Here is a 21,373-nt window from a genome sequence, read left to right on the forward strand (position 1 = left end):
AGAGCGATCCACTATGTTCCCCGCCATAGAGTCAAGGCGACCTCGCTTGACGGCTTCCTCACTTCAACTCAAATTCCGCGGGCACTATGTATAAAATCCTTTTTATTGCTATTGCCAAGATAATTGTAATGTTCGTAAATGAATCACATCATCTGGTGCTTTGGCGGACGTAGGAGGAAAGTCCAAGAACTCGGTACTTTTTTAGTCAGTTTCCTAGTTTCCCCTCCCCACACGGCTAGAACGCGCCTGTGACCGATTTTCAAATCTGATCAACTACCATCGACCGTGAAGTATCAATGAATCTGGGCTGCTGATGTAACATAAGATGAGTCGGGAGTCTACTGGGCCAAGGAAGCCGCGCCGTCCAGTTCATCTCCCGGGCCAACGAGCTGCGATTGCATGCATTCCCTGTCGGTGGGTACCTCGTTCATCTCAGCGGCGATAAGAATCACACATCGCTAAAACTTCATTTGAAGACAGCGCAAGGTTCGATGTACCAGTGGCTGGCCATCCTGCAAAGCTTGCATCAACAGATCTATCGACTGCCGATATGCAGGGGTATCTCAGGGCCATCCGGCCATGGATATAGCACCCCAAGCTAAAACCACAAGCCCATCGGGCAATGAAGCCCGAGACTTGTCACAAATACCAGCCACCGAGCTGGCACAGGCTGCTGATTTTTTTCGCGACAATTTTGGCTCAACACTGCTTTTCTTCATCGACCCACTCACTTTTTCAACCCAGTTCTGCTCTGGAGAACTATCACCGAGTCTCACTTTTGCAATTCTCGCGCTGACCGCTCGGTTTAGTCCCTGGAGCTCGATTGAGGAATCTCGGACATATCAGACAAGAGCCCGGGAGTTTCTTCGGAAAGACAGTAACGAAGTCTCACTCCATGTGGTACAAGCATACCTAATCCATTGCGTGTACGAAGTTGGCTGTGGCTTTGAATCTAGCGCTTGGATCCATCTGGGAAATGCTATTAGGATGGCACAAATCCTCCGTTTGTCCGTTATGGACAAACCCAGCTCCAATTTTGATTGGGGTCGGCCTGTTCGAAACCCGAGCGAAGATGCAATCACAGTCGAGTTGAAGCGAAGGACATTTTGGAGTTGCTTTTTTCTCGACAAACTCCTATCCAACGGCAGAGATCGGCCAAGTATCATTGACGAGAAAGATATTTGCTGTCATCTCCCCGTCTCTGAAGAGGATCTCATTTTCCGACGCCTTCACCAACCTTCCACTCTGAGTACTGTCGATTTGAGTCACGGAACATCAAGCAATCTCTATGTTTCCCTCACCAGCATATTGTCGATCTTGGGGGAGATAATCATCTGGCACGGGCGAGGTGGACGATATACTGACCCCAGAGCTCCTTGGAAAGATGACATGCCATTCACTGTTCTTAACAAGAAGTTGAAGGATTGGCAGCGGCAGGTTTCCAGTCATCTTCAATATTCAAAGGACACCTTTGCTGCAATCTCAATGCTGAATTCGAATCAGTTGAAAGTATGGGGCCTCGCTTACTTATTCTTTTTTCTTGCCAAAATCTACCTGCTTTCCGAGTATATCCCCTTTCTTCCATCAAAAGGATATAACCCTTTTGATGGCCCTGAAAGGGTGGAATCGGTGTCTGAAGAGTGGGGAAATGCTCCGCCACACTGGTGGGAAGGATGTATCGAAGGAATTTCTCGAAGCTCGGATTCAATCACCGAGTTGTTTCGTTTATTGACGGATAAGCTTGTTGTCTTTCCAGGCGTCTATCCTTTCATCGGCTTGTGCTTGATGAAGACCGCGATTACTCACCTATTTTTCACGCTGATTGATGAAAAGGGCTTTAGAGATACCGCGATTCCACGAAAAGCAGAAGCTCTATTGCAAGACGACATCAAAGCCATGGAATCTCTATCTCGGTTCTGGGACCTGCCAAAATACTGGGTACGCTGATTTACTTACGAATTTATTCTTTGCTAACAATTTAAAGATAAATCAGATTGGATTATACCGAGCTCTAATAATAAAATCGCGAACTGTCGAGGAACCTCTTTCGCTAGACGGGTTCAAAACTATTGCCGATGGTATAATGAATTATATTCGGGAGTCTCGCGACGTGACGACGGATAATGAAGTCGACAAGCCGAATGCACTATCATCAAAAGAAACACCTTTATGCCCGTCCACTATCGGCTCTCCGCGGAAGTGTGTCCATTCTGCACAAAATTTTGATTGAAGCTAATAACCTTTGAACGCAGTTCTAGAAATGCCAATCGCGTCAACCTTCGCAGAGCCAGGAGAGAACCAACGCCAATATCAGCCCAACCCCAGAGTGAAATTGAATGGCCCGGCCTGCTAAATGATCAAAGTGGCCAAGAGTTTCAATTCAATGACTTCTTGTCAGATGTTGACAATCAGTTGGAGGATCAGATATTATCATTGGCAAATTGGGAATACTTTAACTTCCCATAGTATAATCCAGAATGATCTAATCCATCCTCCATTTCTTCGGTAATAGCTTAACCTAAGCGACGTGAACAAACTCCGATTCCAATTCCCAAGAGTTCAAGAACCAGATTACTGGTCAATTTTGCCTACCCCGAGGCTGCAGTTATATATCTCTAGATACTCAGTGCAAACTAGACGTATGATCCATATATCCACACGATATCGTGGAGTTAAACCATCAAGAGATATCGCACTCAATGAACGCTCATAAACAAGCGACGCATTGTCAAAAATCCAAACATTATCGCTTGTCTGCTTTTGCGATCAAAGCGAACTATGATTACCAGGAACGCCTATCATCGGCAGTGCCGATCGTTCGTGTTGTGGTGGATCATCGGCGCAGCCGAATCCCCCCGCATTGCTGCCCGAGGTCAAACTCGGCCTCCTCTTTACAAAAAGTATTGGGTGTCCTCGCTTTGACTGAGCCTTAGACGGTTCCTTTCAATACACGAGTGTTAGAATTCCTCTTTGATTAAGTATCTCCAGCATTCAATCTAGAGAGATGCCTTACAAGCTTCACGGCCGAAACGTTCTCATTGTTGGCGGTGCGAGGTGCGTGTCCTGTGCTATCTTAATTTTTATCGCGCTGGCTTATCTTGACTCCGGACTAATGCCTAGGCAGGGGTCTTGGAGTTTCTATTGCCGAGAAATTTGCCGCAGAGGGCTGTAATGTTGCAATCAACTATCTCTCGAGTCACCAGCAAGCCGATGACCTTGCTTTGCGACTGGAGAAGGATTACGACATCAAAACAACCACAATCCAAGGAGTATGTTTTCTCGCTTTCCAACGATTCTATTATGTATATGCTGTGGTGGTTGGTATAGATGGCTAATCCTGACGTGATTTAGGATGCAGGTATCCAGGCGGATTGTGTTAGGTTGATCCGAACGGCAATTGAAAAGTTCAAAGGGCTGGACATCATTATTTCTAATGCCGTAAGACTACTCAACCTGTCGTTTTGAAATAACTAACCCTGACTGCTCAAGGGGTGGACACGATTTTCCAATTTTGAAGATCTGTATGCTCTAGATGAAAATGAATGGGATAAGGTAAGACGAATAAACTCTACGTCGGATCTGGGGTCTAATATAACTTACCCAAAGTGCTGGGCAACAAATGTCAAAAGCAATCTGTTCTTATTCAGAGAGGCTCTACCGACGTTCAACGCGAATGAAGAAGGTGGTGTTTTCATCACAACTTCATCTATTGCTGTACGACTCGAAATATACCCCTTTGAGGAGAATGACAAATTTTCTGACCGATACTTCCAGGGCATCACTCCTAGTGGTAGCAGCATGGCGTACTCAGTCACCAAATCTGCCGGCGAGTTAGATCATGATCCTGTTGCCGAGTGTCTACTAACATGAGACATAGGCTTGCATCTTTTGAAATGTCTCAAGGCATCACAAGGACCTAAGGTCCGCATCAACTCAGTACTGCCCGGATTACTGTTGACCGAGTGGGTAAGTTCAAGGATACGACTCCTGAATTATCAATCATTCGAAGGATAGTAACAGATTCTCAAGGGCCTGCAATACTCTGCCGAGCAGATCCAGTCATGGACGGAAAAATCAGCCCTTAAGCACGAGGTCAGCTCAAGACTTTTAAGGCTCGTCTTGGAATTCCCCTTGATTAATACGACTATCTAGGTTTACCTCGACGATTGCGCCGACATGTACGTGGCAATCGCCAAGAATACGTCGATGACGGGTCAAGAAATTACTTTGGGTGAGAGATTCCAAACACCCCTTGGTGATGAATTCAAAGTCTCTGACCGTTTTAGATTCTGGATATGTGACGAAGTAATAGAGGGATGCGCCTCGATGGGTGTGAGTCTAGACGGCTGATTAGTTGACGTCTTTCTATCTTCCCGGAGCGTGGAGATCATGATTCAAATCCCGATAGCATTCGTACGCTTGTTATCAGCTTCTAGATCTTGAAATTACATCACTCTTCAAACAAATATTCTACAGCAGGGAAAGGGTTGCCAACCGGCCACGCGAAATGAAGTTATAGCTCCGACAGACTTCTCTCACCCATGGTTAGCCCAGGGCCTTCTACGTCATCAGCTCTAGAACACGAGGACTTTCGCGACTCAATTCTGTATCCCTGAAATATGATGCTCAATCAAGAAGGAGATGAAGTTGGGTGCCGGTATTTAGACTTCGGTTTTGGCACCGAACGTCATTCAATCGCCAGGCAGTTGATGTCGACCACTTCCAAGTAAAATCATTCCTTCGGATGAATTTGAGCCCTCGTTCCCCACGTTCGAGCGTTTTCCACGCCCTCGAGACGTTCTCGTGGTCGACATGAAGAAGTTCCTACGATATGATCGGCGTCCTTCTGTAACGGCCGAGGCATGGATTCTCGGAAGCGGAACTGCGTCCCTAGCAGCGGCGGTGTATTTGATCAGGCATGCTATGTTACCCCCGTCAAGCGTACACATTCTTGACGAGCACATATCCTTGGAGCATCTTTTACATCGCGAAGGAAGCTCCTCGACTGGATACGATCAATTCGCAGGATGCCTCCCTATCCCTGTCGGTCGGAGCTTACAGGAGCTTCTTGACATGATTCCATCGGCAGGGTTAGAAGAGCGATCTTTTCTGGATGATATCCATGAAGAGACTGAAAAACGACTCGCTCTGAACAGCCAACACGGCACCTGCTTCGTCAGTGGCCGAGACGGGTCTTTCAAGCATTTGCCTACCAAAAGGCTAAACTTGGGCATCAAAGACCGATTTAGCTTGATCCGGCTTTTGCTCAAGCATGAAAGTCACCTACACAAACGACAAATTCAGGAATTCTTCAGAGCCAAGTTCTTCGAGAGTACCTTCTGGGAGATATGGTCCATACAGTGAATATCCACGGGGTCCATTCAATGATTGTATGATTAACTTGAAGCACTACAGGTTTGGCTTTCAGCCCTGGCACAGTGCCACTGAGTTCAGACGATCTGTCAGGCAATATCTTTCAAAGTTCAGCAATTTCAGTATACTGACCTGCCTGGATATCACCGGATACTACCAATACGACTCGATCCTCCTTCCAATCTACTTTTATCTCCAGGGCCTGGGCGTCGACTTCCAGTTTAACACCAAAGTGGCAAACGTAGAGACGAGTGCGAGCAAAGACCGCATCCAAACCATCGTTGGCCTGTCCGTCAGGCAGGATGAGTTGGACTTGAAAATCAACTTGGGCCCCGATGACATTGTCATTGCGACTCTAGGGTCGACCGTTTCGGGGTCAGCAATAGGAACGAACAATCTACCACCAGCGTGGCGCTCTGTACAGCCAAGCGACCATCTTGATGAGAATTGGTCATTATGGTTGGAGGCTGGAAACAAGTATCCAGATATGGGTGATCCGTATACATTCTGCACGCGGAAGTCGGAGTCCATGATGGAGTCATTTACGATCACAACAGAGCATATGGAATTCTTCGACTATCTCAACTCTCTTTCAAGATGCAAATCAGAGGCGGGGGCAATCTTTCTAATCAAAGACAGTAGCTGGGGACTGTGTCTCTGCACCCCTGCTCAGCCGGTATTCACTCACCAGCCGCCTAATGTCCGCGTTCTTTGGGGCTTTGGACGATTTCCCGAAGAGAAAGGGGACTGTGTCAATAACTCGATGGTGTATTGCTGTGGGGCACAAATTATGGCCGAGATTGTTCATCATTTGGAGCTTCCTAGCGAGATGGCCGCAGAAGTTCTACTGCAGTCTATCACCATTCCACGAGCGATGCCGCGAATGAGCTCAACCTTGCTAACCAGATCCTCTGATGATCGCCCACGTATCATTCCGAAGTCCGTTTCTAATCTTGGTCTTGTTGGATCCTTTGTGGAAATCCCGGGGCGAACTTGTGTCGACACAGGTTACGGCGTTGATGCCGCGCGAATAGCAGTATCGCATCTTATGGGCCTTGAACCGTGGACCCTTGAATATTCTGAATATTCTCATCCGTCGTTCTCCAGGCTTTTGGGAACTTTAATTTTGAGGTGATTCTTGTACGTGCCATTTTTGAAAGATACATATGGGATATACATAACTACCTATAATATTCTACATATTCGTACCATTCGACTTTTTGAATACTTAACCTTGGAAGGTGTACATGTATACCTCTCTGAATCCAGTTTTTGAACTTCCAGGGATCGTATTTCTTAAGTCCAATAATTTTGAGATGCACGGCTTTCATCTGATCATTTCCGCCTTTGTCATGGTAGACTGGTAGCTCTTCTTCTTTTCCTTGAAAATTTTCTCTCCTGAGCTATGGGCTATGGGTCAGACGGACACAGTCCGATCACGGAGATAACCATCGAACCCACTTGTCCTGCCGAGCCAGTTTCACTGAGCTAGATCATCATCACCGGACCTGCGGTCAACTTTTGGCCTGACTTGTGAGTTATTAAGAACTACACTACCAAGAATAGTACGGTAATTTATGTGGGATTTGATATTACAGTCTCATACCTTTTTGCGGCATAGGTGGTCTAAGGAGAAGCAATGCACCTTTTGGAAGTTCTACATTCACGTCGAGGTACCACCCATCAAAGGACGCCCCGAAAACATTAAAATCTGAAGTTCAGATCTATCAGTGTAGAAAAAAGAGCGTCCTAAAAAAAGGAAACTTTAAAATTCACCAGAATGTACCACGTCAATTCCATGTCTTCCTTCTTCACGATTAAGAGCATCGTCCTCATTCACGATTTGAATTTCAAATCCAAAGCAGTCCCGGAAGGATGAAATGATGAATAGATCACCCTGATATAGTATCTGCTGAACCACGCTCACAGAATTTCTGTCAGAAGCCCAGTACTGATATCAAATTTCAGACCGATGAAGCGGGTGCTTTTCTTGATCAACGGAGAGGCCTTGAGAATGGCAATATCTTCTCGGATACTATCCTCGATGCTGGGAAATAAAATTAACTCCAGGACACAGCAGAGTTTGATTTGATACGAACCTATTAGTAATTTCTCCAAACTTAGAAGCCTCGATTAACTCCTCCTCCTGCGGCGCAATTTCTAGTAGCGCCTTTTTGATATAGGCGTCATGAAAATGAGTCATGCCGCAGTCTAAAGTTTGTCAATTATTGTCATCCAACATCAAAGATCAGGAACCAGCTTGAGATTCTTGAGCGTAACGTACCCGTGTGGTGCATGACAACAATGGTGCCTGGAGCGGCAGCAGTCTGCATAATAGACAGGCTTCGAATGGCGTCGAAAGCTCGACCACCAGCGTTTCGAATCATGATCGCCTCTGTTTTATTTTAATCTTTTCGTTAGTATTATGGTGGTCGTAACACGATAGATCTCTTAGAGACAACGAGACGGGAAAAGCAGTTCAAATGGGAAACTGACGGATGGTTGAATCGATACCCAGTATTTGGTAAGGATTGAGACGAGGATCACAACAGGATAACACGACAATGGCATCTCCAGAAGCTCTCACTGCAGGGTCCATTTGCATCAAAAGAGGCGGGGCTTTGTATTCCTGGGAGAACTTGCTGCAGGGTGTCAGTGAGTATCCATCAAGAATTTGCTATACCCTGGGATAATTACCGGTTACGCGCCATAATCTCCAGTAGTGGTCTGTCAGTCATCTTCTTGCTTTTTTTTTTTTTTTCTTAAAGCGTGATTTGGGTGATGATATAAAGGAAGCGACAATTGTCAATGAAACCGGGTCTGATAGATAAAGAAAAAAAGAAGAGGACTCAAGCTTCGGGCGGCTCATTTATAGATAAGGGGTTTCGAGAAATGAGGTATACTTTTTCGTTCACGAAGGCGCATCTATTATTGTCATCGGGCGTGATTATATGTTAGAGTAATCATACCGCCGTGGAAAGACAAACAGAATCGCCACACGACGTTTTGGAACTATGAGGTCACTCTGCATATGAGCACTCGAGTTCAAGGGTATATAGCTAAAGGCATAAATTTCTATGTTGTGAAATACAAGGAACGCTTTCCTGGTAAATTCGGATTAAGGCTAACAGATGAACCACAGTCACGTGCCGGTCTAGAACTGTCGGCATCAAAGTACGATTATTAGTAGTAGTTGTACTAGTAGTAGAATCCTTTAACCCGGTAAAGCTCACTTTAAATACATGTTGCTATGCGGGGTGCTCTGGACCAAGCCCGAAGCGGTAGAAAATGACTTTCCCTACTGCCATTGTGACGCCCATTCCCCTTACAACTGTGTACGGAGTTGAGGAGTTAGAGTGTTGAAGTTCCAATCCCAGGGGGGCTTCCCGCACTACCGAAACAAACCATCCAAACTCCAGCAACCAGAACAGACAGACAGAGCAAACAGACAGAGCAAACAGACAGAACAAACAGACAGAACAACAGACAGAACAAACAGACAGAACAAAACAAACCCAAAAGAAAGGCCGATCGGAGATCTGCAGCCGCTTCCGATCGCAACCCTTTTCCCCACACCTTCAGTCCAGTCATTTACCCCCGCCTCGGCCGTGGCCATGATCATGATCATGCGCAGTGGGATATGAATGGGGCCGGAAGAAAAGAGGAATTTTCTCACGAAACGGGGGGTCCAGCCGCCCTACTACTCAATACTGCGATATCTCACTACTACGGCATCGGATCTAGTCGACTCCATTTCTGGCTTACTGACAATATCTATTGACCATTACCCGGCACGTCAGGTTTCTTCCATGACATGCACATCCTCCATGGGGATGGGTACTATGTGGTATGAACCTAACTATCCAGAAGTGGCCGTGATTATGTTCTGAATCTGGCGAAAAGTTCTTCGAACTCTATTGGCATCGGTTCGATCACCACAAGGGGGTTAATTGTTGGGCTCTGCTTATGTACCAGGGCGCTGTTTGTGCTGATCCTTTACCGTGACTTTTTTTTTTTGCTTGGGGCGATAACACGTTATGTTTGTAAAGCATTATGTATGCCCTGCTGTACTTCGTTGCCTAAATCGCCCTAGGATGGAGGGCTCGCTAGGGAATCACCCTGTGCTATGGATCAGCTTCAGTTTGAATGCAAAGTAGGTTCATTTGGATCAAGATCTTTTCCGGCTCGCAGCATTCTTCTTTATGTGTATGTGAATAAGCAGAGTTGAAGAGTTGAAGAATCGATATTTTGGTGGCAAGTAAATCTATTTCTTGTCAATAACAATCCACCTGGGCATATATACGTATAAGGCTATTTCATCTTCGGTTTAAACAAGTTAGTACATATACTTTGAAGTTGGTGCATAAAGGCTCTTGGGCAATTGGCATCAGGTTTCACACGTGCCAAGAATCTCGGCCACCAGAGATAGAACCCGGCCATTCTCGGAGTCACAACTGGAGCCACGACCCGCGCTCTCCAAAATACTGACTACTACTTCTTCCTTCCTATGGTTTCCGCATTGATTATGGAGTTGAAAAACAAGAAGCTCAAGATTGCAAGTCTGGGAAGTTCCTTTGCCGCTGGCCCGGGCATTCCCCCACAAGTTCAACCACTCGGTGCTGGGCGATCAGGGCGGAATTACTCCCATCTCCTGGCGCAGCAGCTAGATGCCGAGCTCACCGACCTGACTGTTTCTGGCTCAACTCTTCTCGACATAACGGTCAACCAGAGAACCGATCCGTTGACCGGTGGGATTTTCCCACCCCAGATCTCCAATCTGCCCGAAGATGCGGATATCATCACCATCACTGCCGGTGGCAACGACATCAACTACATCGGAGCCCTGGGTGCCGATGCATGTGCTGCACTTGGCCTTGAAATACCAACGCCAAGCACCGACATTGTACCTCCAAGTGAACTAGCTGGAAGACTAGGCGGGGTTCTCGATAATATACACAAGCGAGCCCCGGGAGCTCACGTTTTTCTTGTCGAATACCTTGCCGTCCTTGGACCTGGCACGCGACCTGGTCAGGATATTCCCTTCAATCAAGAGAGAGTGGAACATCATCTCGCAGTCGCATCTGCAATGTCAAGGGCTTATCGTGATGCAGCAGAAAGTAGAGGCGAGTGGTGTCAGAGGGTACCAGTCAACGATTTTAGCCTGGGACATGCGCTCGGTAGCGAGGAACCTTGGGTTGGAGGGTTTGATGGATCGGACGGTCCGAATCTCCATCCGAAACTCGTAGGAATGAAGGCAGTAGCAGACCTTCTATTTGAAACGATCAAAAAGGTGCCCAGGTGACCTCATTCTGGGGATGGGTGAGACCTCTATCTGTTCCTTTCCAATTGATTTTTTTGATAAAACTTCTGATCACATCTTGGACCATAACTCACGGCTGCGTATTAAAGGCTATCTGTATATTTACTCATGATCTGGCTGTACACTTCTCTTTTCCATTAGAGGTTTTTCATGCTTGGATAAATTCAACTCTACTCGCTGTCCCTCTTGGAAACATCGATTCGTCTCGGCCAGTTTACTTTAATTTAGCAGTCTCTCTTCCAGCCTTTTTTTTTTATTTTGGTGTGTTGCCACACCCATTCTCCCTCTCTGCCACCTTCTATCTTCTCAACTGCAGATTATTTTATATATTTCTTGCATTTGGCATAAATTAAAAAGTCCACACCTTCAGCCCGAAGGCTAGGGTAAAGGACAAATATTCCACGGTGTCGGATTAGAGACTATTGAAGCATGTTTTGGTGCTATCCTCAGTGCGATTAGTAGACTCTATCTCTTCATTTCGGTCCAGAGCCCTAAGAGCGGTGGTCCGCGGCCATGAGGCGGTTGACGGGGCAACGGGCGGGTCTCGTGCGCCAACACAAAACCGTCGTGACATTTATATTTACCCTCGTCAAAACATCGTCACCGGTCGCATCGTGCGCTTTTGCGTTTTGCATCTTGGGTCCTATCGCCGCTTTCCAGGCTCCAAGGTTATCAACTCAATAGTTCGACACCGTCTCAACTAGACATTTTACCCTATATCGACCGCCGGATTCCACCGGTATTTTGACACATTCCAGACGCGTCAACAATGGACAGCGATCATACCCAGTCGCAGGCCCAGCCATGGTGGGTGATCTCCTTTTCCTTGCTCTCTTGAACCTTTTATATTACGTCCGGAAGACACAATTGCACTTCCTCCCTGGCTCAGGGGCTGCTCTCTCCTTGATTACCCCCTCGTGGCCGGCTGTACCCACAATTCGACGCAATCACGAAAATCCTGAATCCGTCTATTTCACCTCGCTAACGGTAAGCGCTTGAGCGCGTCTCTTGCTGTAGTGGCCTCAACGACCCCGAACAAGAGAATACATTCAGCTTTACTCCCATCAAGGCTATAAAGGCTTTGCCCCGTCTCTGGGAACGCAAGCCAGCGACCCCATTCCAGGGTGGAATCAAGTCGAAGAAATTGTGGAAACGTTTCCACGCGTCTTTTTCCAACATGCAGTCGCTTCAGCAATCGAGTGCGCTGGAGCAAAACGCATTTCAGACCGCTATCAACTCATTCACCAACACATCCATCAACCCATCCAAGGATACAACATTTGCGCGCGGCGTCAAGCGCCTTCGTGTCGGCTCTGATGGCGCCGATGACCGGAAAGACATTGGTTTCCAGCAGAGCGGACGCTCTTTCCTCGAGACTAAATGGGAAGGGGAAATGCGGAAGCGACGTGAGTTTGGTTCAACACGGGTTTGTGGTTGTCGCTAACAACGGTTTACAGGCAAACTGCCCGATGCGCCATTCAATATTTTCGACGAAAGCTCGCAGCACAAGCCGACTTTGGTTTTGAGCCAGTCCGTGGGGACCGGCAATGCCGACGGCCAATACGATGAAAATAATGGCCTTTGCGACGTTGAGAGCGAGCTAGCGATGACCGCTTCGCCCACACCGCGCAGCCACCTACGAAGCCCTTCCAAGGCGACAATCTTCCAGGATTCTATGCAGCCATTTAACTTCAACTCATCAATCTCCGAAGCCAAGACCTTCGAAAGTCAGGACACTCAATCCAGAGACCAAGAATACCACGAAATTATCAACAATGTAGTGGAGGAAGGCAATCAGAACATAGCGCCCACACCTACGAAGGTCGTGCGAGATCTGACCCAGAAGCAGGAGGGAACACTGGTCCGATCAGCGCTTCGGAGCTCATTGGATGGAGAGGATGCCGAGCTATTGAACGATTTCCTCTCGAAGGCCAAGGCCAAGCGTGCAGCAAAGGCGGCACTCGTGGATGCCCACGAGGGCGCTACTCAGGTGTCATCCAGCCCCGAAGAGTCACCAGAGGAAGCGCTCACGCCACGCTCCCGACGAGTTCTGGAGGATTTGGACGCGAACTCTCCTTCGCCCGTCAAGACTCAGGCCTCACCGATCAAGAGCGATACGATCGCCTTTGAGGATGCCCGGGAAGATGCAATCAGCAAGGAAATTCAAGATGATGAGCCGGCCCCTGCAAGCCCTGCATGCCGACGAAGCACTCGCGTCAAAGCTCCCGCAGCTAACCCATCAGCTGTGCGCAACACTATCGCACTCCGGCGGGCAAAGGGTACCGAATTTGTTTTTCTGCAGCGGACCGAGGCTCAAGAATTGGCCCTGGCTACGAAGAAAAACACTCGCAACAACAGGGGTGACTCTGTGATGCCCAAGTATGTCCTCCAGGCCATGGCCGAGCAGGAATATGAAGACTCAGCAGCTCCGGTGCAAGACCGATCAGATCGTAAGGTTTCTGGCCGTCGACTTGCCTCGAAGAATGTCACGTGGAATGACGACCGCCTCGTGGAGTTCGAAGATTACAACCCGACGCCGGAGCTGGAGGAAGAGGATAGCGGCAGCTGCAAGAGTGACGTCGACGATGCTTCCATCCGATCTGAAGCCAATCCCGCAGAGAAGAAAGCATCGACCAGTGGCCGTAGCAGCCGTGCCCATGTGCAGAAGTTAAGCCATGAGGCTGCCAGCTTGGAGTCCGAGAGCTCCTCGACCACCCCTGCTGCAGCGCCAGCTGCAGCCCCACGTTCTCGACGGGTGCGGCGCATGGGCGACTCAACTGGTGTGTCGGGCACACCTGTGAAGGCCGGCAGTGGTCGCATCAGCAAGCCTTCGAGCGCCACGGCACCCACGGATGCGCCATCAACCCCCCCTAAGGCTCGTCGCAAGCTTGTTCCGAAGTCTCCCAGCTCTTCGCTGCTTCCGGCTCCCGTCGCAAAGGGAAGCGCCAGTAGTATTCCTACACGCCGCACAAATACTTCCAACGAGGAACCCAAGCGGAAGAGCATGCTCCAGTCTAGTGCAGGATGCACCCCCGCCGGGTCCGAGTGAGGAACTAATCATATAGAAACGCCCTTCTGATCGGTGTTGATTGTGGCATTTGTATACATGAGCATTTGGTGCCTCATTCCATGCACAATGGAGTTTAGTTTTGTGTTTTTTCAAGATACCATTGTCGTTTTGTTTTGCTTTAGCTTTGTTACTGTTACTGTTACCTTCAAATGCATTTGAAATTATTCTCATGGCGTGACGATCAACGCCGTAGCCGCAGTCTAGACCACGCCATGCACTTGTTCATGCGGGGTGACGTCTGTGCCGCTGCTACTGCACCCCGGTCTTTCTCATTCCCTATCTGATCAATTGGGTGGCTTGGAGTGTTGTGAGGTTGGTCTACTAGTGCTAGACCCTTTTCCGCGGGGTATTAGCGAGGATTCCCCAGAGTTGCGCGGGCGAGTGTCCGAGATCTATGGGGGAAGTGGAGCAACTCGCTTGCATGAGTATGCGGGCTAGCACAGCGCACAGGTCTGAAAGGGCTAGGGTCACTAGCCTTGAAGTTGTGATGGGAGGGTGAACTCGGTGCCAACTGCGCCCTCGGACGGGAATCACGTCGGTACAAACTATCTTTACCAAGATATCATCCATGACTAGGCCCCTGCACATCCATCTCGGCCTGGTCACCGGTGTATTCCCGAGATGAAGAGCTCGGTATACTTGGACTTGGCACTCCGGAAGTCAACGTTAGAACCGAGAACCAAGAACCAAGAACACTCGAGGGCAAAGCGAGGTCCAAGTCCAAGTCCAACACAGACCCCAACCGGAATCCTACTCCAAAGGCAAAGTAATCTCCGACAGGCACCAATTACAATCAAATGGCACATCTGGGTTCAGACCAAGTGGATATCTCACGCGAGCACTAGCATACTGTAGAGCCCTAGTCTCAGTTTCGTCCGCAGTACCCCTCCAACATCCTCAATCTCACTCACGCGAGAGTACCAAGTACAGCCACAAGGCAAAACGCAAGACACCAGAGAGAACGTCAAAGCGCATCCACCTCTCGGCCCGCACGCACCAAACCCCATCCGGTCACTCGGTGTTCTATAATATAATCCCAGCTCCGGCTTCACCCGGCCACCAATTGTAAATGAGATGACAGGAGGCAGAATGCCGGAGCACTCTGCTCCTTTCTGTTCTTTATGCTTCCGTATTGGACAATGGACGATGTGTCTTTGGTGGTGTAACCTTTTTTTCGCGCTTTTTTTTTTTTCCTTTTCTCCCTCGCAAGAAGGGCCAGGCACGGCTGGACACGGTGTAACGCTGTGGAATGAGTGTTTTGGGAGGGTGAAGATGCCGAATTGGTTTTGGAGGCGGGAGGCTGACCCCGCTATTGGTGGTGTTTATTTCTTGGGTTGCTTTGACCTTTTCAAGGCGTAGGGATTGGAATTTGGGAATTTGCAAATACGTAGGCTATACGTGCTTGATACTAGGTTGCAATTTTTGGGTACAGTTCATGAACCTCGAAAGTGTCTCATTTATGGGAGGCTGGAAAATAAGGTGGAATGGCGCGTGGAGCCCGGCGGGGACGTGGCCGGCGTGTAAGATGGGCGGTTTGACACATTCCTCTTGGTTATTCGGAGTCGGGTGTCGGATCTTGGGTGAAAACAGTCTACGAGGCAATTGTGTGTCTGTGAGGAGGTGTGGACCGCTCTCGCAGTCACGGATATAATTCATTCTTCATAATCCCGAACGGGTACTAGGTATCTTCGCTTTTGATAGATTTAAGCAGACATGTTGTTGGCGGTCTCCTCGGGCCAGACATCGTAGCCGAAGGTATCCTTCATGTTGACGAAGCGGAAGTGACGGCCCTCGGCCACCTTGTTCACAGCCTCGAAGTCGGCATCGGACAGCTCGATGCTCTGGAAGTTGGACTCGATGCGCTTGGGGTTGGAGGACTTGGGCAGAACGACGTAGCCGCGGCGCAATCCCCAGGCAATCAGGACCTGGGCGAGGGTGTTGCCACCCTTTTCGGCAATGTCGATCAAGGTCTTGTTCTCGGCCACACGCTCACCGGTAGTGGGGACCTGGTTCTGGGAGCCCAAAGGCGAGTAGGCCTCGGGCATGATGTTCTTGGAGAAGCAGTAGTTGACCAACTCGGTGTTGGGCAGGAAAGGGTGGATCTCGATCTGGTTAAGCATAGGCTGCACCTTGGCGAACTTGGCCATCTCCTCAAGCTGGGGGATGGTCCAGTTGGAGACACCGATGGCCCTGGCCTTGCCATCCTCATACAGCTTCTCCATCGCGCGCCATGTAGTCTCGTGGTTCTCGGTCAGGTCCTTCAGGATGATGTACTGCAGAATTGGTTAGCTTCTATTCGGAGATAGGCCATATAGATCGTGCAATTATGTACCTTGCCATCAGGGCCAATCTTGGGCTTCTCCTGGCCGTCCTTCTCGGCGGCAATGGGCCAGTGGACCAGGAAAAGGTCGACGTAGTCAAGCTTCAGGCGCTTGAGGGAGTCGTTGATGGACCAGAGGACGTCGTCGTAGCGGTGCAGGTGGTTCCACACCTTGGTGCAGACGAAGATGTCCTCACGCTTCACGGAAGGGTTCTCCTTCAGGAAGTCACGGATACCATCACCGACCTCGTCCTCGTTCAGGTAGTACCAGGCACAGTCGAGGTGGCGGTAGCCGGTCCGCAGGGCGCACATGACAGCATTGTAGGTCTCGCCCTTGGAGCCCTCGCTGGCGAAGGTGCCGAAGCCGACAGCGGGGATCTTGACGCCATTGTTCAAAGTGAGAGTCTTTCCGTTAGACATGATTGTAGAGAGGATTGAAAGTATGTAGAGGAGAAGAAAGGAAGAAGGCTGAGAAAAAGAAGAAGTGGGGGGTTAAGCAGCTCGTCAAGCGATGACGCTCTTGATGGGTGGGGTGGAGGGGTAAGGTGCAGCTTCCTATTCCCAGACTACACACTCGGACTCCCGACTACTATCTACACCTTGTCCTTCTCCCCCCTCGTACCTTGCTACCGTGAATATCCCGGTGCCGATCTCGTCCACTACTGCCTGGATCATTGGCTCCCCTCCTTCGGGATCTCCTGCAAATGTACCTGAGCCCAGCGTCCAAAATTTCAGTGTAATTTTCAAAATGCCGCGATGACATCACGGGCACCTCGAAACAGCTCCGAGCGTTTGACCCGCCCGATCGTCATCGGCTCCATCGATCTTATGCCGTTCCACGGGCGAACTGGGCGCATCGCCAATGATGAGTCCGCTTCGGGTGAAGGGGCCCTGTTCCGGCCCACTCGGCGTCTCCTACTGCTTCAGTCCGGCCCATGATGGTCCAAAGAGGCCCATAATGGCCCCTATCGAACCAATCATGCACCCCTGATTGAGTCGGCCGCCGGAGAAGACCACTCCATGTAGCAGGTACTCGGAATGACGCCGTATGTCCTGCCACCATGCAGGTACCGGGTACCCGTCCCTACACCCATGTGGCAGAGCACTCCCTCTCCTCCCAGCCGCAGTGCCAGAGGTGTTACGCCAATTCCATGACGAAAATTCCTAGGAACGGCGCTCTGATGCCTACCGTTGAGTGGGGCCCTTCCCCTCCCCCCAATGCAAACAGGTGACAAGATGTTACTTACTTGTTTTGTCCAATTGAGACCGGTTTTGCGCGGAGGCATGTACGCATACTCCACCGTCCTCAAGGCTACTGTCCTTCTCCTATTTATTTATTGATGCATCCCCTCTTTTATGTCTCCAGATCCCCACAGTCTCTTATCCTCCCCCACTGTTTTTCTCCCCACTGGACGCGGACATACATCGCCGGCGATCTCCTCTTATCACACAGATACTTACTACTTGTGCAATACCTTACTCGCTCACCCACATACCCTCTCTCTATCTCTTACAAAATGACTCGCATGTCAGAACTGACTCCTGAGGATGTCTCTCGCTCGGAAACCCCTCGTCCGGTTGTCTCGCGCACCGCCAGCCATGCCCCTCAGCAGCCTACTCGCCCGGGCATGACCCGTACCGCTAGTGGTTTGCTCATCCCGGGCGATGCTGGAAAGATTGTGGAAGTTCCCGTGACCGGTAGCTCTATCAGTGATGCCGCTGCCCTCATGCACAACCTGAGTCTGTCGCCCTCTATGAAGGAGCGCCGTAGCTCACGCAACTCCTTTGGTACTTCTCTTCCAATTCCGCGCTCACCGCGCAATTCGCACCTGAGATCCAAGCGACCCGCTTTGTCCCAGGATATTCTGGCTTCTCAGGTGCAGGATATGTCCAAGGAGAAGGTCGAGGCTGCGAAGAACATGGCTTTCGCCTTTGACATTGACGGTGTGCTGGCACATGGTCTAGAGCCTATTGAGGAAGCCAAACAGGCTTTGAAGATGCTCAACGGAGACAATGAGCTGGGAATCAAGATTCCCTATGTTCTACTTACCAACGGTGGTGGTAAGACTGAGGAAGCTCGCTGCAAGCAGCTTGCAGAGCAGCTGGAGGTCCCCATCTCCACCCAACAATTCATCCAATCTCACACTCCCATGCAAGCATTGGCAGAATACTATGAGACTGTTCTCGTCTGCGGTGGCGAAGGATACAAGGTTCGCGAAGTTGCTGAGACCTATGGCTTCAAGCACGTCGTGCATCCCAAGGATATCCAGGCCTGGGACCCCACTATTTCCCCGTGGGGCACTTTCACTGAGGAGGACCGTGCCGGTGCTAAGCCCCGCGACTTCTCCAAGATGAAGTTTGATGCTATCCTGGTCTTTGCCGACTCCCGCGACTATGCCACCGATTTCCAAATTATCATTGACTTGCTTCTTTCAGACAACGGCAAGCTCCTGACCCGGGCCGAGGACCCAGAGAACAGCCGCATCCCGATCTACTTCTCCCAGGGTGACTTTGTCTTCGCGACCGCCCACAGAGGCCCCTCACGTCTCACCCAAGGTGCCTTCCGTATCGCCATCGAGGCCCAATATAAGGCCGCTACTGGCGTCGAGCTTGAGCGTATTGTCTACGGCAAGCCTGAGCGCGCCACATACACATACGCCGACGAAGTTCTCAAGAACTGGATGGAAGAGATCCACAACGAGAGCCGTCTGCCCAAGAATGTCTACATGATCGGTGACAACCCCCAGTCCGACATCGTCGGCGGCAACATGTACGGCTGGAACACCTGCCTGGTTCGCACTGGTGTCTTCCAGGGCAAGGAAGGCGAGAACGATACCAACAACCCTGCCAACTTCGGCGTGTACGACCACGTCCTGGACGCCGTCAAGGCAGTCATCCGCAAAGAACTTGGCCAGGACTTCAAGTTCAAGTGGAACCCCAAGGTCAACCCTGTTCTCGGTGCCGAAGGTAGCTCGGCTGTTGAGTAAATGAACCAAAATCACGAATTATGAGCCTCCGTTCCGTGACGCTTCGGGAGTTTTTGCGTTTCCGTCCCAGTGCTAGACCTTTTGTCTTGCTCTATTTTGCATGTTCCCCCATGGTTTTCCTGGTTAAATAATGGGGGCTTCCGGGCTTCAAGACTTCAAGACTTTTTGATATCCCCTTCGCCTCAGTTCCTATTCTATTTCAAGCAGATTTGAATGATATCGGCTTTACTTTTTCTACAGCTAGACTGTGTTTTTCTATTCTGGCCATATGTGCCCAAGTTGTGAACACTCGTTCGCATCCTTTTTTTCTTCTTGGATGTTGATCATATTTAAACCAATACAGACTTTTTCTTATGCACAAATGAAGCCCTTCTAAATTTAATCACCTGCCCAGGCACACCCGCATTAAACCCTGAATATGCAAGTCTTTTCCACGCGAGTGGCAAACCTATCCGCCCTATCCGTGGCCGCGGGTAGCAGCGGCTAGACTCTAGATCGTGTGATTTTTTTTTCGAAGGACTTTGTACATGTGACCTGTCGGATATTTAGTCATCGATGCTTGCACCCGGCCACGTGGTACTGGTTCCTGCATGGTTTGTTGTACCGGGATCCCCTTCTGTCTTGGCCTGGTGACTGGCGAGCATTGAACCCTGAAGAAGTATGCGGGTCATTTTTGATTCTACGGATTAACGAATTTCAAACTGGTCGTTAATCGGATCACCGACCCTGACTAGCTAATTTGCAGCGATCTTGACCACTTAATGACCCTGTTCAGCGCGTTGAACCCCGCGATTATCCTCCACGATGGACTATATTGCAAGATAGATACTTCCCCAATCCCATTTTAAGCCCCTTGAATTCATCAAGCCCTTCATGTCATCGTGCGGCTTCAATTTCTGGGCTCAGTCTTCATAGTTGGATTCGAAGCTCCCTCCCAGCTGGCTTCCTCGCTGGTCAGTGGTACATGAAATGGCGACATCCACAAATAGCATGTTGCTCATCTGCGTAATTAAGGAGAGATGGAATTTCTGCTTTTTATTGCGTGCGATTTGTTGGTGAGAGTAGAGAGTAACCGCCAAAATGGAAGTTGGGGATGAGGGGGTTCTGTAACGATAGATGACTAGTCGTGCACAAGTGAAGATGGATGGCTGGGAATTGTTCAAACTTTATGCCACCAATCTAAAATTACATACAAAATTCGGATAGAAATTAAGAATTGCGATAGGTCAAAGAAATTTATGTGCTATTCCGCATGTCATTTGGGAATAATTATTCTCCTTTTTTGCTTTGCGAGAACGAGACACTTTCTTGTGAGCTTTCGAAGTCCTCGACCCAGAAGATAATCACGAGCACATGCGAGCACATCGATAAGTCTATCTCTGGGTACCGAGACCATTTCTAATTCATTTTTCTAAATTTTGAGAATAAAATATTCCAATTGATGGTCAGTTAATTAGCCTCGCCTAGCTAAGCAGCAACGATAGACCACGAAATCACCAACAACTTGCGGTACCTTCGAATACCTCACGCCTCCTCATAGTGGAATATATTGTGATACACCCCCCCCTTCAGGGCTGCCATCCCTCCCCTCCACTGAAATTTCATTAATTCTTAGTGAAGACCAGCGTCGGCATTTGACTGTTGATGAGCATTTTAATTAAAAAACTACGGCGCAGCTTCCTTGACGTTCTAGGACGGAAGGGAAGCCCGTTAGTAGAGTGCAGTTATATCCTCTCTTGAATGATCGCTTACCTTCACACGCAAGAAAGCATAGCTCATTTTGGCCCATGCCTCATCCAACTCGGATTCGTAGTCGTTGAGTTGTCTCAGACGCGCATCTTTCTCGGTCTGCAGATTTGAGATCTCGACTTTAATTAAATTAAGTTTGATCCGCAACTCAAGATATTCTGTAACGAGAAGGTTGTATGATTCAATAAGGTCGTTGTTCTTCTTGATGGCGTCGTCTCTATCACATTTGTAGGCTTTGTTGCTGGACAGCTCCAATTTTGTGGATTCATGCGCCCGTCTCTCCGTGGTAATTTGCTCTAACAGCTTGTTATTTTCCGAAGCCAGACGTTGGATGTCGTCTTCTTTGGCTGCTGCATGGGCTTCTTTCTCCTTTTCAAACTCCAATTCAAGCTCGTGAGATTGAGCCAGGAGTTGATTGAAGTAATTTTGGAGTCTTTTGGTTCGAGGTTTTTGCTGGCGCCAGGTTTTGCGAACGGCCGTTTGTGGCGCATTTGGCACCGAAATGAGATTGGTCATCTCGCCGATCTCGTCGATAGATACTGAATTGAGAAAGA

General features: G+C 49.1%; 10 protein-coding genes across 10 annotated transcripts; 7 read left to right on the top strand and 3 right to left on the bottom strand.

Moving 5' to 3' along the window:
• Window positions 1-325: 325 nt before the first annotated feature.
• Window positions 326-1,947, top strand: N7443_004748 (Mitochondrial import inner membrane translocase subunit Tim54; the record flags this gene model as incomplete). Its single annotated transcript, XM_056884804.1, has 2 exons — window positions 326-414; window positions 477-1,947. 2 exons carry the CDS (start codon window positions 326-328, stop codon window positions 1,945-1,947), a joined length of 1,560 nt encoding a protein of 519 aa, XP_056743082.1.
• Window positions 1,948-3,004: 1,057 nt separating this feature from the next.
• On the top strand, window positions 3,005-4,152 carry N7443_004749 (SDR family NAD(P)-dependent oxidoreductase; the record flags this gene model as incomplete). Its single annotated transcript, XM_056884805.1, has 6 exons — window positions 3,005-3,054; window positions 3,125-3,269; window positions 3,352-3,438; window positions 3,490-3,810; window positions 3,904-3,966; window positions 4,021-4,152. The coding sequence occupies 6 exons, from the start codon at window positions 3,005-3,007 to the stop codon at window positions 4,150-4,152; spliced, it is 798 nt and encodes a 265-aa protein (XP_056743083.1).
• A 660-nt stretch (window positions 4,153-4,812) lies between these two features.
• On the top strand, window positions 4,813-6,508 carry N7443_004750 (oleate hydratase; the record flags this gene model as incomplete). Its single annotated transcript, XM_056884806.1, has 2 exons — window positions 4,813-5,360; window positions 5,416-6,508. The coding sequence occupies 2 exons, from the start codon at window positions 4,813-4,815 to the stop codon at window positions 6,506-6,508; spliced, it is 1,641 nt and encodes a 546-aa protein (XP_056743084.1).
• A 788-nt stretch (window positions 6,509-7,296) lies between these two features.
• N7443_004751 (uncharacterized protein) lies at window positions 7,297-7,760 on the bottom strand (the record flags this gene model as incomplete). Its single annotated transcript, XM_056884807.1, has 3 exons — window positions 7,297-7,420; window positions 7,473-7,584; window positions 7,658-7,760. 3 exons carry the CDS (start codon window positions 7,758-7,760, stop codon window positions 7,297-7,299), a joined length of 339 nt encoding a protein of 112 aa, XP_056743085.1.
• A 2,138-nt stretch (window positions 7,761-9,898) lies between these two features.
• On the top strand, window positions 9,899-10,675 carry N7443_004752 (SGNH/GDSL hydrolase family protein; the record flags this gene model as incomplete). The annotated part of the gene is made up of 1 exon (XM_056884808.1): window positions 9,899-10,675. The coding sequence occupies one exon, from the start codon at window positions 9,899-9,901 to the stop codon at window positions 10,673-10,675; it is 777 nt and encodes a 258-aa protein (XP_056743086.1).
• Window positions 10,676-11,462: 787 nt separating this feature from the next.
• N7443_004753 (uncharacterized protein) lies at window positions 11,463-13,742 on the top strand (the record flags this gene model as incomplete). The annotated part of the gene is made up of 3 exons (XM_056884809.1): window positions 11,463-11,500; window positions 11,711-12,099; window positions 12,151-13,742. 3 exons carry the CDS (start codon window positions 11,463-11,465, stop codon window positions 13,740-13,742), a joined length of 2,019 nt encoding a protein of 672 aa, XP_056743087.1.
• Window positions 13,743-15,466: 1,724 nt separating this feature from the next.
• On the bottom strand, window positions 15,467-16,503 carry gldB (putative glycerol dehydrogenase (GldB); the record flags this gene model as incomplete). Its single annotated transcript, XM_056884810.1, has 2 exons — window positions 15,467-16,036; window positions 16,096-16,503. 2 exons carry the CDS (start codon window positions 16,501-16,503, stop codon window positions 15,467-15,469), a joined length of 978 nt encoding a protein of 325 aa, XP_056743088.1.
• A 336-nt stretch (window positions 16,504-16,839) lies between these two features.
• Window positions 16,840-17,022, top strand: N7443_004755 (uncharacterized protein; the record flags this gene model as incomplete). Its single annotated transcript, XM_056884811.1, has 1 exon — window positions 16,840-17,022. The coding sequence occupies one exon, from the start codon at window positions 16,840-16,842 to the stop codon at window positions 17,020-17,022; it is 183 nt and encodes a 60-aa protein (XP_056743089.1).
• Window positions 17,023-17,600: 578 nt separating this feature from the next.
• On the top strand, window positions 17,601-19,070 carry N7443_004756 (phosphatidyl synthase; the record flags this gene model as incomplete). The annotated part of the gene is made up of 1 exon (XM_056884812.1): window positions 17,601-19,070. One exon carries the CDS (start codon window positions 17,601-17,603, stop codon window positions 19,068-19,070), a length of 1,470 nt encoding a protein of 489 aa, XP_056743090.1.
• A 1,665-nt stretch (window positions 19,071-20,735) lies between these two features.
• N7443_004757 (uncharacterized protein) lies at window positions 20,736-21,335 on the bottom strand (the record flags this gene model as incomplete). The annotated part of the gene is made up of 2 exons (XM_056884813.1): window positions 20,736-20,759; window positions 20,823-21,335. 2 exons carry the CDS (start codon window positions 21,333-21,335, stop codon window positions 20,736-20,738), a joined length of 537 nt encoding a protein of 178 aa, XP_056743091.1.
• Window positions 21,336-21,373: the final 38 nt, after the last annotated feature.

This window comes from Penicillium atrosanguineum, assembly GCF_028827265.1.
Source record: "Penicillium atrosanguineum strain IBT 20685 chromosome Unknown utg000003l_segment0_segment0, whole genome shotgun sequence".
Lineage (NCBI taxonomy): Eukaryota > Fungi > Ascomycota > Eurotiomycetes > Eurotiales > Aspergillaceae > Penicillium > Penicillium atrosanguineum.